At 35.7% G+C, this 17,468-nt stretch overlaps 2 protein-coding genes across 5 annotated transcripts; both read right to left on the reverse strand.

The window, feature by feature from the left end:
• Positions 1-8: 8 nt before the first annotated feature.
• On the reverse strand, positions 9-4,173 carry LOC122019849 (ethylene-responsive transcription factor 3-like). Of its 3 annotated transcripts, XM_042577418.1 has the most exons (4): positions 3,611-4,173; positions 3,256-3,398; positions 1,260-1,559; positions 9-1,086 (listed from the first exon to the last, which is right to left on the reverse strand). In XM_042577418.1, the coding sequence occupies exon 4, from the start codon at positions 1,003-1,005 to the stop codon at positions 106-108; it is 900 nt and encodes a 299-aa protein (XP_042433352.1). In that variant the 5' UTR covers positions 1,006-1,086; positions 1,260-1,559; positions 3,256-3,398; positions 3,611-4,173; the 3' UTR covers positions 9-105. The 3 variants fall into 3 exon arrangements, with proteins under 3 accessions (XP_042433352.1, XP_042433351.1, XP_042433350.1); XM_042577417.1 differs by having other exon boundaries at positions 1,260-3,396; XM_042577416.1 differs by having other exon boundaries at positions 1,260-3,428.
• Positions 4,174-14,602: 10,429 nt separating this feature from the next.
• Positions 14,603-16,292, reverse strand: LOC122018518. 2 transcript variants are annotated; one of them, XM_042575853.1, is made up of 4 exons: positions 16,172-16,292; positions 15,578-15,788; positions 15,435-15,498; positions 14,603-15,321 (listed from the first exon to the last, which is right to left on the reverse strand). In XM_042575853.1, exons 2-4 carry the CDS (start codon positions 15,733-15,735, stop codon positions 15,037-15,039), a joined length of 507 nt encoding a protein of 168 aa, XP_042431787.1. In that variant the 5' UTR covers positions 15,736-15,788; positions 16,172-16,292; the 3' UTR covers positions 14,603-15,036. The 2 variants fall into 2 exon arrangements, with proteins under 2 accessions (XP_042431787.1, XP_042431785.1); XM_042575851.1 differs by having other exon boundaries at positions 15,578-16,251.
• Between the last annotated feature and the right edge of the window lie 1,176 nt (positions 16,293-17,468).

A 17,468-nucleotide genomic window follows, 5' to 3' on the forward strand; every position in this document is an offset into this window, starting at 1 on the left:
TTCAGAAATGTTTTCTGAATTTTATTTTGATTATATATAAAAAAGAAGTAGAAAGAAATAGCGTTGGGAGGTGTGGCGGTTATTCTGCAAAATTTTTGAACGGCGTTACAGGTCAAAGTCCAGCCACCGGGCGATCTCTGTATCGGTGATGGGGGTGTCTTCGGCGCCAGTGATGTCGTCCAAGGGCAGTTGGGACGCCAAATGGTCCGAGAAGAGGAGGTCGTCGGGCTCGAATGCGAGATCTGCTTCGAGAGGGAGAGCGTTGAAGAGATCCGCGAAGGACTCCTCCTCTCCCTCCGGCTCGGCTGCGGCCTCCGCCGAGGAGCGACTGTCGGAAGAGAAGACCTCCAGTACGGACGAAGGGGAAGGCGGCTCCTTGCTTGGGACTTCGACGGAGGCGGAGGAAGTGGTGACTGAGAGGTTCTCCTTGATTCGGAAGCGGAGGGTGGCGGTACCGGAGGAGGAGCCGCTGACGGAGTGCTTCTTCTTGACTGGGAAGGGGAGGGTGGTGGCGGTGGAGGATTGATTCTCCTCGGCTTTGAAGCTGAGAGCGGCGGCCTCGTAAGCCGCGGAGGCGGCCTCCGCCGTGTCGAAGGTGCCGAGCCAGATCCTGCCCCTGCTGGGGTGGCGTATCTCGGCCGCCCATCTTCCCCATGGCCGCTGCCTGACGCCTTTAAACCTGCCGGAGAACTCGCTGCCGGACGATTTGACCTTGGCCTTCGGCGGGGTTTTGGCGGGCGGTTTCCGCTTCCTCCCACCGCTCTCCGGAGGAAGGCCGGCGGGGAAGGACGAAGGAACCACCTCCCGGAATTCGCAAATCCCCCTCTTCCTCTTGTGGGGGATCCCTTCGTCTTCGCTCGACTCAGTTGCGTCCGGGTCATCGAACACCACGCGGATTCTTCTCACGGAGAGATCCGAATGAGATGGCCGGTGTCGCTTCTTCTTCGGCTTCCTCTCAGCCGCCTCTTCTCGTGGCTTCCCGATCAGATGTGGAATCGCAGCCATTTCCTGCTCCCTTACTCAATCGCGAGCTCCTCTCAAGAACATTAACGAGACGAATCCAGAGCACTGCGCTCCAAATCCAACCTGCAACCTCAGAACCCCCACAAAATCAACATTTTTCAACATCTCTTCGTCCCCAGCGGGGAGGAGAGGAGGGATATCAAAACGGACTCGCCGCCGATCGAAAGATTCAAACTTTCCGGCCGGCGAACAAGAATAGATCGACGGCAACAGACAACATTATTGCGAGTACAAACCTCGATTCGACCGCTCGCCGCTGCCCACTCCTCTGCACCTTTCGCTTTATCGGCCTGCTCGCCGCCGCAGCCGCCGCCGTCGCTAAAACCCCAAAGCGGCCGACTGAGCGGGATAAGATAACCAACCGACGGTTAAGATTCTCCACGTCGACGGCGGCGTGGTTATAGGACGGCCACGATGTTGCAAACGAATAGAGAGAAAAACCAGCAGTTGATTACATACGCCGGTTAAGTTGGAGACGCAAACAACGATATATAGAACATGGGCAAATATTTTTTTGTTAATCGTTGCGAACAAATCTGGAATAAAAAATAAAATGATTTGGAATTATTATTATTATTAATTTAAATATTTATTCCCCCAAATTATAGGAAATTATCAAACAATTTTAGTATTTTTGTTTTTGTAATCTTTACTAATATACCTTATCTGCTAATATTTATTTCTATAATTGCATCGGAAATCTTCTTTATCTGTTGACTTGTTATTTTAGGGGGTTAGGAATATAATTGTATTCAAATATTTTAAGTCGGAAAAGATAAATAAGAAAATTATTTTTGTCTTTAAATGCTTTAATATCTTTTATACTTATCACAAAAATTTTAAATTTATGGATTTTAATTTATGAGAGGAATCAATAATGTATTGTATTTGAATGAGTAAAATGTTAAAAAATTAAAAACAAAATCTAAACTTTCTATATTGTTGATATGCTTCAATAATAGCAAAAAAATAACTTATTGATGATAAAATTTTGAAATAGTAAAAGAACATTGTTATATGTGTAATTAGATTAGCATAAGAAAAAGTAAGAAATAATTAAATGAGAACAAAATAAAGAGAATTTAATTAATCATGCATTCTAGTTATTCAATAAAAAGACATCTACGTAAAACCTTGAGGTATCTTTACTTAAAGAGGATTGGATAATAACAATGAACTAAAAACCTTATTAGTAAAAAATCAATCCCTAATCGTTTGGTAGTGATTTAGCTTCTTTCATGGGAGGGGCTATGAGAGAGGTGAGTGTAATTATTATTTTTCTATAATTAAAGGGAAATTAAAAAGAATAAGAGATTCCTCCTTAATACAAAGTCATCTACATATGATTATAGCACTGACCATGTGAGACACTTGGAGTTCACCTTTTACCGCATTAAAAGGAAATTAAAGGAAATAAGAGATCATTCACTTTTTTTTTTAGAGTCACACTATCAAAATTAGGGATGCAAAACAATTGAAACTAAGTCGAATAATATGAAAATATTAATATTTGAGTTTGAATTTTAAAAATATATGTGATATTCAAATTCAATTTAAAGCTCAAAAATATAAATAATTTTGACTGAGTTTGGTTTGAAATAAAATTTGAGTTCAATTTTGGTTCGAATTGTTCGAACTTTAATTAAGCATAATCGAATTATAATTTGAACTGATTTAAATTGAGTTATTCGAATCTTAATTTAAGCATATGTAAATTAAAATTGTGTAAAAATAACTAGAGCTCAGTTCGCAAACGGCTCATGAAGAATCAAACAAAATAGTATGGGTTGAAATTCGGCTCGAAAAAAATCATCAAATATATTTGAGTTCGGCCCGAATTTGATAATTTTGAATACAAATGGAGACTCGAAAGGCGAACAAACTCAATTCAAAACCAAGGAGGCGCTTAAGCAAGATCTGGTGAAAACTAAGGGATGTGCAACAGGAAAACAATTCATATCCACTTTGGAGATGAACATGGGCTACAACAATGGGAGGAGAAGTTTTCAAGCTCTAGAGCTAACCTTTTTTTTCTCCCTTGTGCTCATCTACATCTCTAGCATATATGAATCTCAAGTAGAGACAGATGTTTGCATTGATATTCAGGAAAATTTGGCACTTGCCCAACCAAAATACGTTTGAGCCAAGAAAAATCCAAGCTTGCAGTTTTCCAATGACTATAATGACGCATTAATCAAGAAAGAAACCGAGCAAAGTGATACAGAGACATACCATCGATCGAAGGGGTGTTTGCATTAACATCCAAGTTTTGGAGAACTCCGAAGAGTTTCTACTGTTGAGTTCTTTCAGGGTAAATCTTGATTCAGATATTGAGTTGCGGGCATCTTTCATGAATGAGCAGATGAACTTGACCTCTTGTGCGATATGCAGAAGGAAAAGAAGAACTGAGACTTTATTTTTCATACAGTTCTTGGAAAGATGAAGTGATTGGAAATCATCTCAAGCTCAGAAGTAAATGAACATATCAGAGATGAGAAAGAACCAAAACTCAGGAGATTCGAATCACTAAGCAATTTGTACTGAGACCTCCGAATCAAAACGATCGTCAAAACTAATGAATTCTTACTGCTTTTTTTTGGGTAGCTCTGGTGTTCTTTTACGGTTCGAATTGATCCGTACTTGGCGAAAATTTGAAGCCTTCGATCAGCCATCACTTTGATGCCCTTCGCGGGACCTCTGGACCGCCTCTTCGCAGATCTCGTCGCAGAGAAAGTCGCATCGACGGAGGGGAACCAGCGGGAGAGCTTCTCCTCCTCGATTCCGCACAGAGACCAGAGACCGCCACAGATCGGTGACCTCCGCCGACTCTTCCACCCACCCCGCCCGCATTTCCCCCTCCACCGGCGCAGACGGCAAACGCAAGACGAATCGAGCTACTCCGGGGCCGCCACCGTATTAGGGATCTCGTTTTCTTCGATTTCCTTCCTTGCGGCAATCGCCTCTGAGGTCGCCCCTTTTCCTACGGCCATTACGGAGGAGGGCTCTGATGGCATTGGAGAAGCAACCTCCGTGCTGATCTTTATCGCTTGCATTCATCCGCCGCCATCGTCATCGGGAAAAAGAAGAGGCGGCGCTGTAGCGGCGAGGGAGGAGGACATCGCGGGGCTTTTAACGCTAAACTGCAACTGCTTTACTTTAAGTAGTATTACTGAGAATAGCCATCTTATATTTTCGTGCCCTAAACGGCTAAACCCTAGTTACCAAACCAGCCCCTCGTCATGTGACAACGGCTAAACCCCTAGTTATCAAACCAGCCCCTCATCAACATTATCTTATATCTAGATATAAATCTCCTCGGTAGCTTTTTAAATTATCAAATCACATATGTTGATTCCGAATTCATTATTATATTTAGCAATTGATTAAAGATTTTATTGGTGTTTAAAAAATTATTATTCTTAATATGACGTATGAAAATAAATTTTAAGAGAATGAATATAATCAAAAAATTAAACGAACACATCGGACTTGATTTCATGTTCTTTTGAACTCTCTAAGTCCATCAGTCAATTTTAATTGAAATCGATGACTTAGAAAGTTCGGAATGATATGAAACCATGTATTATATAATTCTCTTAATTATATTTATACCCTCAACTATTATTTTCATATGTCATATCGAAAGAGATAACAATATAGCAATCGATTTGAGAGAACAATGTGTGAGTAGCAATCGATTGGAGTAGGTGCCAGCAAATGTGGAGGGACTAAAGTGAATTGAGAGTAATTTGTCAAAAATAAATAAATAAATAATTTAAAGTAAACACCCTTTTATTTTAAGAAATCAACATAACACACCCAATGTATATTTTATTTTAATAATATCTTTATTTCAACATTATTAGTTGATAAAATCATTATAAATATAATACTATTTTATCAAAATACTCTTGAATAATTTAATCAAAATTTATTATAATAGGTTAAAATCATTTTAAAATTATTATAGTAACTGTTTTATACTTGCTCATAATAACTTCTACATTATTGTATAATTATTGTATAATTGGATTATAGTATTTAGTTAAAAAAAAATTAAAATGAAATAAATTTAAGTATTTACATAGTATTGTAATATGTTAAGAGGATATCGTAACGTATTAGCTACTAATATAAAGAAATATTATTTTTTTAATTAAAATGTCTATGTTTTGTTTATTTTTTTTAATTTTGAATTAAAAAATAATTATTTTTTAAAAAATTTTATTTCTAGGGTTCAAACTTTGGATTATAGTATCAAAGTTAATATTTTTTTTTAGATTTTACCTCTTTAGGTTATAGTATCAAAGTTATTTAGGGTTCAGGCTTTGGGTTATAGTATCAAAGCTATTTTTTTTTAGATTTTACCTCTAGGGTTCAGGCTTTGGGTTATAGTATCAAAGCTATTTTTTTTTAGATTTTACCTCTAAGGTTCAGACTTTGGGTTACAGTATCAAAGTTATTTTTTTTTAGATTTTACCTCTAGGGTTCAGACTTTGGGTTATAGTATCAAAGTTATTTTATTTTTTTTAGATTTTACCTCTAGGTTCAAGCTTCCCAATTAGGTTATAGTGTTTGGTTTTAAAAAAAAATAAAATAAAATTAATTTAAGTATTTATTGAGTATTGTAATATGTTGAGGGGATATGTTAATGTATTAAAAATTTATATAATGAAATGTTAATTTTTTAATTAATTTTTTAAATTTAAAATATTAAAAAAATAAAAAAATTAAAAAAAAAATATTTATTGATCTCCTGCACGGCGTGTATATATATATATATATATAACTTTAAAATTATAAAAATTACACTAGTTAATGGCTTTATTGAAATTTAAGAGCAATGGACAACAAGTTTCAAATAGTAGTAGGTGATTTTATTCGATGCTATAACTTTGTTCAGGCTTAAAGGGGAGTTCACTCGACTAGTTTAGTCAATCCATAACCTAATTGGACTAGTTCGATGATCACAAAGGTTTTGTTCAAGTAACAATTAATTGAATAGAGCTTCTAGTTAGGATCTTGAGCTATGATTGGATCAATTTTTCAAACGACTATTGCACAGATATCTTTTAAAAACGAACAAAATCTACTCATCGGAACTACACTTATATAGAGACTAAGGGTGCGTTTGATTCGGGGTTATTCTTGATAACCTTAGTTATCCATCCAAGGTTATAAACAAAAACTTTGTTTGGTTTAGGTATTCGATGATTCCCAAGTAATGTTTCATGCTCGACACGTCAGCAAAAGGGTCATGCAGCCCGGAATCGGAAAACCTCATAAAACTAAGGTTTTTGTTGATTCCGGAGTTGACGAATTTTTTTTACCAAAAATACCCTCCGATAAGAAAAAACATGAAAAAAAGGAAAAAATGTAAAAAAATATTAAAAAATATAAAAATATTTTAAAAATTTTATTTTTTTTAAATAAATAATTTTAAAAAATAAAAAAAATAAAAATTTTAAAAATGTTAAAAAATTTTAAAAAAAATTAAAAAAAATTAAAAAATTAAAAAATTTAAAATTTTTTAAAAATTTAAAAAAAAATTAAAAATAAAATAAATAAATAAAATTTAAAATTTAAAAAATGTAAAAAAATTAAAAAATATAAATATAAATAATATAAAAAAATAAAAAATAAAAAAATAAAAAAACACATAAAAAAGTAAAAAAATATACAGGAAAAAGAAAAATAAAAAAATATTAAAAAATAAATAAATAAATAAATAATAATATTATTATTATGTATAATTGGTTTTGTAACTGAGGGTAATACGGTAAAATATTAAACTAGGGTATTCATTAAAACCTTGAAACAAACAAGTTTTTGTTGCATTACCTAAGTTGAACCAAACAACATTTGGTTATGTTTTATTCCCTATAACCTTGGTTATATGATTACCTGGTAATCACATAACCAAGGTTATAGATAATGACTTGAACCAAACACACCCTAAAGGTTTTGAGCTATGCATCATCCTTCACAGAAATAAGTGCTCAAGTGTTCAAACACTCTAATGATTTACAATTAAGTTTAAGTCTTCAACACAAGAGTTCTTAGTATTTTCTTCTCATTAAGTTTCACATTTCATTTTCTATTTGAAACATAGAAAACTACATCTATAAGAAGTTTTATTTTGGGGGGAAAATAAAAATAAAAAGAGTGCCTTTTATTTTTAAATCGTTAAAAGAACGTTTTACTTTAATTTCTTTTTATCAAAAAGGTACTATGCTATGTAAAATGACACAACTAGCATTCACTATGTTATTCTCACTATTATCTCTCTCCTATGTCCTTTTGATCGGCTCACATGTTCATGGGGCTTTGCTCCCCTATGTCCTCTCGATCAAATCACGATGCTTTGCTCCTCTACATCCTCCCGTTAGATTCTTGATTGGCTCGATCGGATCTCCGACTCATAGGACCCTGCTCCCCTCACCTCCCTTGTAACGACCCGCCTCCTACTGACTAGGCTGCGAGGCCGATCGTTACGTAATGCTGTGCTAAATTACTATTGCGGAAATCTGGATTGATTAAAATTTTATTGAACTGATTACTGTAAAATCTGAACTTAATATTCCAGGTGTACCTAGGAGTTATACACATGCTAGGGAAGATAATCTATGCATTTCAATCGATCCATGAATCGATTGGGCTGTCGGATCGATCCAGTGATCGATCCAGCTTGATACTGGCACGGAGAAAAACCCTGAATCGATCGGCTGACCGATCCATAAGCTACATTGCTTCTGTATTCGGCTGGATCGGTCGGTACCGATCCAGGAGCACACTGATCGGTCGGTAGACCGATCCAGTGGCTCACTGATCGGTGACCGATCAGTGAGCTTTTGTTCTCACTGTTCGCATCTGGATCGGTCTGCTGACCGATCCATAACAGACGCTAACTCTTTGTTCGCATCTGGATCGGTCGGCTGACCGATCCAGTGGCACATCCCAATTCTGATCGATCTATAGATCGATCTGGGTTTCTGATTTCGAATCAGAACCCCTGATTTCAGCACTGTTTCGTGCCTTAATCACCTTACAAGTTCTAAAATGACTAGGAAACATTCTAACAATGCCAACTAACATTCTAACATCATAAAAGAAGGGTTCTAAGCATAACAGAGTGCATGGCTAACTAGTTCATAGTGATTAACAACTAGAGTGCAAATAATAAAATACTGTAAAGTTCTGATGCTTAAACAAAGCTTGCTAAAATTTCCTAGAATCGTTTATTCCAAGTTCCTGTCACACACATCATCTCTGCATTGTCCTCCAGCTTCCTTTGCTAATCCATCTTTCATTTACCTTTATCTGCAGTATAAGGAAAAAAATAGAATCCGTAAGCTTAAAGCTTAGTAAGAAACCATCTACCTCACAAAAACATGCATACGGTGCTAATAATGATTTTAAAACATGCTATTTAAAACATATGCTGAACATGTAAAAGATGGCATGGCATACAATCATTCAAACATGTATATCAAACTGAACATGGAGTTATCATGCATATTCACAGGGAAATACTAAGCTGGAGCATGATACTGAGCTAAGCTATTACTGATCTGATACTAAAACTGTACTGAATTCATATAACTATTTTATGAACTTTTGAAAACTATATACATAATAGTTCAAAATAATAATCATGCTGCTGTTTGGGCCCGACAACTGTACCTGCTGTGCGCGTATCCCTAACTAGACCCGGGTTTGCAAGTCCCGAATTTAGAAAGGTTACTAGGTTATCTGAACCTAGGGACGACTGTGGGAGCCCAACCCAATGGATATCTAATCCAGTACAGTGCCACTGAAAATAAAATACTGAATATAGCTAGGAATTGCTTATTTTGCTGTTTCTAGGTTATCTGAACATAGAGCTAGGTTATCTAAACCTAGAGGCGACTATGGGAGCCCACCCTTTGAACCGTAGTCCCATGTAAGCTGAAACTAGACTAATATTCTGATTTAAATGCTACTAATGCATTTAACTAAGCTGTAAAAATGTCTGGGGTAGTACTTAGCTACACTAATCATTTTTTCGAACACTCGGTGTGCTCCAACTCTCCCCTCTAATAAGGAGACCACCTCTAGGCACCCGACAATGTCTAGAGCCTCCAACTGAAAGAGAACAACGTGTCTGACCCATCTAGAGGTGCTCAACTAGATCCCTAATCTGCGAGGAGGGTTTAAACACACCTTATGTGTCGGAACAATCTGCATATAACTAAACTGATGCATAGAAAACCAAACGGAAGCTACTTATACTGCAAGTGAGGGGTTTCTTACCTCCTGTTCGTAATTTCTTATGATTATAATCGCTAGGTTTCACGAAGGAGAGATCTCTTCAACGATCTTCTCGCGTCTATGCGTTCCTCTCGCGGAGGGGAGCGTCCTCGTGCCTTTGATGTTGTCGGGAGGTGCTCCTAGGGCCCTTGGCTTAGTGCGCCGAAAGAAGGAGGAGGAAAGGAGAGGGGCGGCGTGAGGTTAGGGTAAGGAGAAGAAGTTCACGGTGGAAACAAAAAATATCACCCTCACTTAATTATTTTCTATTTATATTAAGTGATAATTCCGGCCTAACTCTAATATAAATTTAATTGCCTCCCTTTCCTTTCACCACGACCCTGCTGGGTTCAATTGGTTACTAGTATTATCCGTAAACCATAGGTCTTGGGTTCAATCCCCGCTCAGGCCGTTTTCGTTTTCTATTATTTTTGCTACTTCTGCTGCTCTAAAAATTCCGAAAAAATATCTAAAAATTCCAGAATAATTATAGAATATTTCTAATATAGTTTTGAGAATTTTACATCCCTATAAGATGGATAGACATATAAGCAGACTAGTCAGCCCATGATTGGAGGTTGGGTCTCCTTTTGGACAAAGATCAGAAAATCCAATGGGTTTTTCAAGTCAGGAGCACATTCCACAATTAATGCTGCATGTGGGATTGTCATAGGCACGTGAGACCATATCTTTGTACAGAATATAGGATACTCATGTAAGTACCTTGAATTAGTTTTGATGTGGTCAACAAAGTTAAGTGAGGTCCTGTTATAAGATATAATAATAAATAATAATGAAATAATAAGCGTTATATGAGAAATAACCTTATACAATTTTTTGAAATTTTTAGAAATTCTTCGAAATTTAATGGAGTCTGTATGATACCTTCATAGGGGATAAATCTATTAGAGTTTATGGAAGCTTATTTGAATATCGCATTTAAGCTAGGAGTTGAATGAATTAATAAACCTAAGTTCCTATTAAAAGCCTAGGTTTTCATTTCTACTTTTTTCCCCTTCCATTTCTTTTCCTTCTCCATCGAATCCCCAAATTCCCAAACTTTCTCCCTCGCATCACACCGCCACCCTCTCTTCTTCCTCCCAATCGCTCTCTCTCCCCATCGCACAACTGTCGACTCGCACCGCCCTGATCCGTCGTTGCCATCTTCCACTCGTGCTGTCGAAGTGCCCTTTGCTCAACATCATAATCACTTCCATTATGGAAGGCGATGCCACCGGCCTTTGTGAGAGCTACGAATCTCCTAGCCGTTGTGCTCTTTGCGCCTGCTCGTCGCCGCAGTATCTGCCGCAAGTCTTCTTCTAATCTAATTGCCAGTCGGAGAGTAATCCTTGGAGTCCTTGCGATCGCGAAGGGCAACTGCTGTTGCCATTGTTGCAAGCACTGTCACTGATGACCTAAACTCGACTCAGGTGTTCCACTAACTGCTGTAGGAGGACACAGGAGAAGAAGAAGTTTTTGGAGTTGATAGCCCTATCGTATCATTGTTCTTGCAGTTCCAGAGTTTTGCCCATCTTCTTCGACCGTGCACCGCCCCCAGTTGTGAGCCGCCATCCATCAGTGACTACAACAAATCTTGGTGAGTTTTAGATGATGGAATATGGTGTAAACCCTAATGTAGGTAGGGTATGGAATGGATTAGGATTAGCTTAGGGTTAAACCTAATCTAATTACATAAATGAATTAGATTAAGGTTAATGACATGATTAGAATCCTAACTTAATTAATTGGATGGATTAAACTAGGGTTGAACATGAGTTAGATCAAGTTTAATCATGTGATCAAATTAATTGAACCAATCGATAAACGAGTTCCATTAGGGTTAATCATGTGATCAAATCCTAACTTAATTAATTGAAAAAGGACAACATAGAATTAAAAATTATTTTAGTTAAAGCATGTCCATTAGAAGATTTTTATAGAATTAAAAATGAAAAATACAAAATTAATTGAACAAATAGAAAAGTTAAAATCAGAAAAATATTTTGCATGTTCAAACTCCTATGCTCCACAAAATAACCTTAAAACCTATAAAGGATTAAATTGGTATTTTATGTTTCATAAGAGTCAAATTAGAAAAATAACTCAAAAATTTATTCTAAAAATTTATCTTATTAATCTTGTAGGTAGAAAATTATATTGGATTCTCAAATCATGTTTAGTTTGATTTAATTAATTTTTATATATGCTAAAATAAAAACTTAGTTTAATCATATTATTGTTTAGGAAAATTAATTATTTCATATACCTAGTATTCATGTTTTTTATTCAAATATATTTCTGTCATAATAAAATTTATTTTCTATTAGATTAAATTTTTTAAATATTTTTTTGGTAAATATCCAATATTTTATGAATTTTTAATAAAAAATATAATTTAAATTTTAAAATTCTTTTCAAAATTAATTTTAAAATTTTTGATTTTTTTTAAAATTACTATTGTATTATGAACATAAAGAAAAATTATCAAAATTATTTGAGTTAAAAAATATATTTTTTAATATTTAAATTTAAAAATAATTATTTTTATTTAAAAATAAGTATTCTGGTGAAAATAAAAATAATTTTTTTCGTAAAAATGTTTTCCCGGTCCTAATTTTTTGTTGGACCATAACAAAAAATTTTAGTATTTTTCAAAACATAAAAATAATTTTTAAATTATTTTTGTCAAAATTGAGGTTTAATTGATAAAAATTATTACTTTTGACAATTAATTTTGATAAAAAAAACAATATTCCTAAAAACTCTATTTTAAACCCTAAAAAAATTTTCAAAATTTTCTATAAGTTTTACTTTTTTTTCTTATTTTTTGTATGTGATCAAAAAAAAATATAAGGATTAAGTTAGGGGGAGATATTGAAAATATTTTTATGTTTCCATTATTACAATTCTTTTGTGTACTTAATAATTATAAATATTTTATACTTAATATTTCATATGTTATTTTATTATTTATTACTTTAACTTAATTTAGATTGATGCACATAAAAAAAAAGAAATTATAAATACCCTGAGTTGATTTTGATGTAGTCAACCATGTCAAGTTAGATCCTCTTTTGTTTGATACCTTGTGTCTAAGTGTGCATGAGCTTAGAAATATAGGAAGTCGAACGGAAGACGCGGTTAGCGAAAAGGATGATACGGGAAGCGAGTCGACGGACTCGGTGCATCCGAGGGACGAGGTGCTACGTAAGAGTACACCGATGAACGAAAAGGGCGTGCGAGGGAGAAGAAGCCAGGAAGAAAATCTACTCGAGGAGAATGTCAGAATTAGATTTGGGTGAGCTCAACTCCGGATGGTCGAAGAATCACCCAAAGAAGAGCGAGGAAAAATTCGCTAGTTTTTGGAGATTAACTGGTCGAATTCCCTGGTGGAAGGTGCCTCCAACTATGTTGGAGGCACCCTTGCACCTCCAATGTAGGTGCCTTGAGTTACTGTGACTATTGATGTGTCTGTTGTAATGACCGTAATAATGTGGATAAAATTCTATCCTCATTAGAGGTGCCTTGGATTCTTTTGAAGATGTCTCCCACCAATGGTAGCTTGTCCCAAGAAGTTATAAAAAATCCTCTAGGGTTAAGAATTAAAGAACAACTATTGTATTAAATTTCAATTAAAGAACTATTGTATTCAATTTCGAGTAAGGATGACGGTTCATAATTCAAATAGAGGATGATTTTTTTTATCAGTTTAGAACTAGATTTAAATCAGGATATAAATAAAAAAACTATTATAAATAAATTTTATGTTTCAAAATTTCATAGGCATAATTTCATGATTAATATAATATAATTGCTTACCCGTTAGGATACATAAGAGATGAGTAACTGGGGATTGATGCCCTGGCAAGATTAATTCCATCGCCAACAGCATACTCTCTAACACAACATCAACTGCTAGGCCTTCCATCATAGCCTCTAAAATTTAAATGTCTGCCTTTTAGATATAATTACTAGTAAATTAAAAAATATATTCAATCAAAATTTAAAATTCCATGAAATATAGAAAAAGATGAGATGATAATACGCTTGCACGTAGTAAACTCATATCTCTTTTATAGTTAACTCGGCTAACTCGAGATTTATCTATCAATCTTTAATTCTAGGATTCATCCTTGTATATCAAATCAAAACTCATTAAGATTCACAATTATAAAGTCTTTTCAAACTCAGGTTTAACGTAAATGGTTTCTCCCATACCGATCCCTAAGCTCTAATGAATTATGAGTTTAATAGATCCTCTTTAGTAGAAAGATGAATATTTGTTGTTCATTATCACACAATCACTTATTCACAAATCTCGTGTGAGGCTAATAATTTTCATTTTCCATCTCATGAAAAATCCTTCTCGCTCCGTTTATCCCTATCCTCTTCTAAGGATATTTTAGTGATAGACTCTATAGAAATTGAACAATCTTATTTGATCAAATATCTAGCTATAAATTTTCTTGTTCCTTTTATTATGATATTTTTGAACAACTTTATGTATTCATATTAAAAGCTTGAGATTTGCCCCCAGGGCGTAGTGCAGACGGTGGGCGCATGATATCTCTTGCGTAATGACCAGAAGTCGATTCTCAGGAACTGACGACCTGAGGTTTACCTCACCATGCGTCTATGGCCTGTGTACCTATATGAACCTCCCTCCATATCCGTGGAGCTGGTACTAAGGGGCTGCTAAAGTAACGGATCTACCTTTTTTTATTAAAAGCTTGAGATTTTTTTTTTTTTGGTAATATTCGGTTCAAAATAATTTCAGTCTTAATTTTTTTAAGATTATATTATAGTCATTACAATTTATGCTACAATTATTTGACAGATTTAGGGACTATAGATCCTAGTTGCTACAAAGTCTCCTAGATTTAGAATTTTGACTAAAAGTATATGAGAGATAATAATGCCAAGAGGATAGTTGAACATTTTACGAAAGGGTGGGGTGTCATTCTAATAAAAAAAATAAAAATGGGAGCGGATGATTCCAAAAATAAAGGAGGTTTTTTAAAAAAAAATTGACCTCCGATTTTAGCTAGTCACTTCTCTCCCTCCCGCAGCGTGTCAGATGCTACAGATGTCTGTTTGATCTGTAGGGTTTCCGGCAGGCAAATTGAGTCTGATGTGATCTTTTCTTTTCTTTCCTGACTCTTCACCCTAGTCGAAATCACCGACCGTGCTAAGTAATTGGGTCCATAATTTGCAGTTGAACCACATAAAGAATTCCAACCACAACACAAACTTCCAAAAACAAAACAAAAAAAAGGGAGAAAAGCATCAAGTGTGAAGAAGAAAGAGGTATTCAAAGCGCTTGATTCATTCCCAATGGTGACAACAACCAACCACAAACTATGAACATCGAAGAGTGAAGATAAAAGAAACCTACTTTTTACAGATTAGATATTTACATATTTCAGGACTCTCAAAGGCCAGCCTAGGAACAAGTTTGAAGCTTAAACAAATCCAATTCATGGATCAAAAAGAAAAACCAAAAAGACAATAAAAGATTGTCCTTTTGTTCCTCTCTAGTTTGCCTTATTTTGGTTTCTACGTAGAAGAAGATTGCTACTGGTCAAAATGTACAGTTGGAAAGGAAAGCTAATTGAAGGTCATGGAAAATACCTCAAAGCTCCAATTTTTACCTCAAAATTCTTCTCCTTCCCTGTTGTTAAGCTTGGTTTTTTTATGTTACTCTTTTCTCTTCTCTTTCTCTTCTGTTCAGGCCGTGGCAGTGATGCTGCTACAGCTCCGGCGGCCGCGGTCGAGGCAGTCAAAACCCTCGACGCGGACGGCGGCCGGAGCCAGGTCGAACTTGGCGTGCACACGGACTTGCTTGGGCGACATCGGTGGGTTAGGTTGCGTTAATAGGAACGGGGCGATGGAAGCCGGTTGCGGACGTTCCTCACCGAAGCGGGCATCGTGGACGACGGGGTTCGCCGCACGGCTCGGCGGTGAGCCACAGAAGAAGGGCGGCGAGGAAGCTAGTTGATTCTGATCTTCGCCCTGCAAATCGAATACTACGAGCTCAGATAAAAAAAAACAATCATATTTCCATGAAAAGACTGATCGATCAATCGATTTATCGAAAGAGCTTACAAGAATAAAGCAAATCTCACCTTTGCGAGAAATATGTCAAGGAGATCTGCTCCGGCCTTCGAATCTGAGAAATTCTTTTGGTAACTGAAAAAAAAAAAAAAAAAGAGGAAAGAGACGGAGTGAATGACGAGACTTCAGATCGGATAATAAGAGAAGAAGTTACCTCGAATGACATCGAAGGGGCAGGAACGGATCGGCGACGGCGGTGGCGAACTGGCTCAGTCTCCGTGGCTTGGGGCAGAAAACCGGTGGCCTCCGCTCGGGGACGGCGAAGGGAGCCCGGATCTCTTCGCGGGCGGCGAAGGCGTCCTGCTGCTGCATACCACAGTGATTCGTATCTGCTCCAATGTCTTCGAGATCCGCGATCGCAACGCCTGCAGAGGCACAGATCCGTGAAACGAGTCCTCCGATCGTTCGAGTAACACCAAATGCGTTCAAAAAGAACAGATCTGGAACGCCGCCACTTCAAAATCCACACAAGAGCAAGCTTTCGGAAGAAGGCCGGCCATCAAAAACTTCTAGAAATTTGAAATCCCGACGGTTCTCGGACAATGGAAAACCAAAATACCAGTTGAACAACACAGATTTCGATCCTTTTGGCGGATAATAGCCAAAACAATGCATCAAAGTCCCCAAAAAGGTTCGAATTTCTTATGTGTTCTAGCTCATAACACCGTGAGAGCCTTGAATAAGCTCAAGATCTCAGATCAAACATGGCGGTGAACGTCCAAGATCAGAGATTGGAAGCAACAATTACCTTTTGCCCGCCTCTCTATCAACGAGGAATGAGATTTGGGAAAATCCCAGCAGCAGAACGGAACTGATGACTGATGAGCGAGGAATTCCAAAACTATTTATCGGAAGAATAATAATAATAATTTTTTTTTAAAAAACGGGGGAATCGGATGAATGGATACCGGCGTTAACCGGTAGCATGAGCAATTTAATCCAAAAAATATATTTTTTAATTACCAAAGTTATTATTATTTAATAATTTGTACCATACCTTATCCTATTAATTAAGCCATGAGTCAGCCATGTGATTCATGCTCATATAATATTTATTTTTTGAGTAAATTTACATAGTTAAATATTAATTAAATTTCTGAGATATTGAATTATACAAAATAAATTATTCAATAAAGATTTCTTTACTTTAAATATAAATCATTATTCTTATTGTTGTATCATGGCCATGCAGACTATCCACGTCCTATTCTCCATTATCATTATAATATTTTATTGTCATTTTTCTTTTTTATATTGCAAGGCAATCAGCATTTTCACATGCTTCATAATTCTTCCCACTAGAAATTACAGACGCCGACCCATGACAATATAAATGTGAAGTAATCAATCGTATCGATCAGGCCGCACGAACTCAATCAGAGACTATCATATACATAAAAAATCACCTAAAAATTTCAAACACTGTCATGTCGATGGGAATCACTTAAGAGTAATCATAATCTTAAATCTATAAATCCAACTTCATCTTAGAATTTACTATACCACATCATTATCACATCAAAATAAAAATTCCATAGCTTTTGTAAATCTCTCCTTATAATCATAAATCCAACAAATAATTTTATATTGATCCCACCATATCATTATCTATATTTTCTATTTACTATTTTTATTTAATATGTATTTATATATTATCATAAATATATATTTATAATATACATATTAATTAATTTATTAATAATATATTTTAATTTTATTTAATAATTTTTAATAAATAATTAATTTAATAATTTTTAATTTTCATCCCACCACAAATTCTTTTTTATTTTTAAACAATCCTGACCCAGCATCCAAATTTTGAATGCTGGGTTGGTTTATAAAAGCTATATCATTTATAATACTATTAGGTTTATAAAATCTAATTTTTTGAATTTTGTAAATCGAGCGTTGCTGTTACCCTAAATACCTAAACTCAATCACTTTTGCCTGCTTGGATTCAGGCGCTGTCCTCATGTTTAGGATCGAACTTACCCCCATATGGAATGAGACCCACCGATATATACATGTGGAGTGGGACCCCACTT

This window comes from Zingiber officinale, chromosome 9A, assembly GCF_018446385.1.
Source record: "Zingiber officinale cultivar Zhangliang chromosome 9A, Zo_v1.1, whole genome shotgun sequence".
Classification (NCBI taxonomy): Eukaryota; Viridiplantae; Streptophyta; class Magnoliopsida; order Zingiberales; family Zingiberaceae; genus Zingiber; species Zingiber officinale.

Bases quoted from the DNA above. Each gene is read 5' to 3' on its own strand.
- LOC122019849 (XM_042577417.1), bottom strand. From the start codon at position 1,005: ATGGCTGCGATTCCACATCTGATCGGGAAGCCACGAGAAGAGGCGGCT.
- LOC122018518 (XM_042575853.1), bottom strand. From the start codon at position 15,735: ATGCAGCAGCAGGACGCCTTCGCCGCCCGCGAAGAGATCCGGGCTCCC. The intron at 15,499-15,577 runs GTAACTTCTTCT...TTTTTTTTTCAG, and splicing joins CCCCTTCGATGTCATTCGAG to TTACCAAAAGAATTTCTCAG. The intron at 15,322-15,434 runs GTGAGATTTGCT...TTCGATTTGCAG, and splicing joins TTGACATATTTCTCGCAAAG to GGCGAAGATCAGAATCAACT.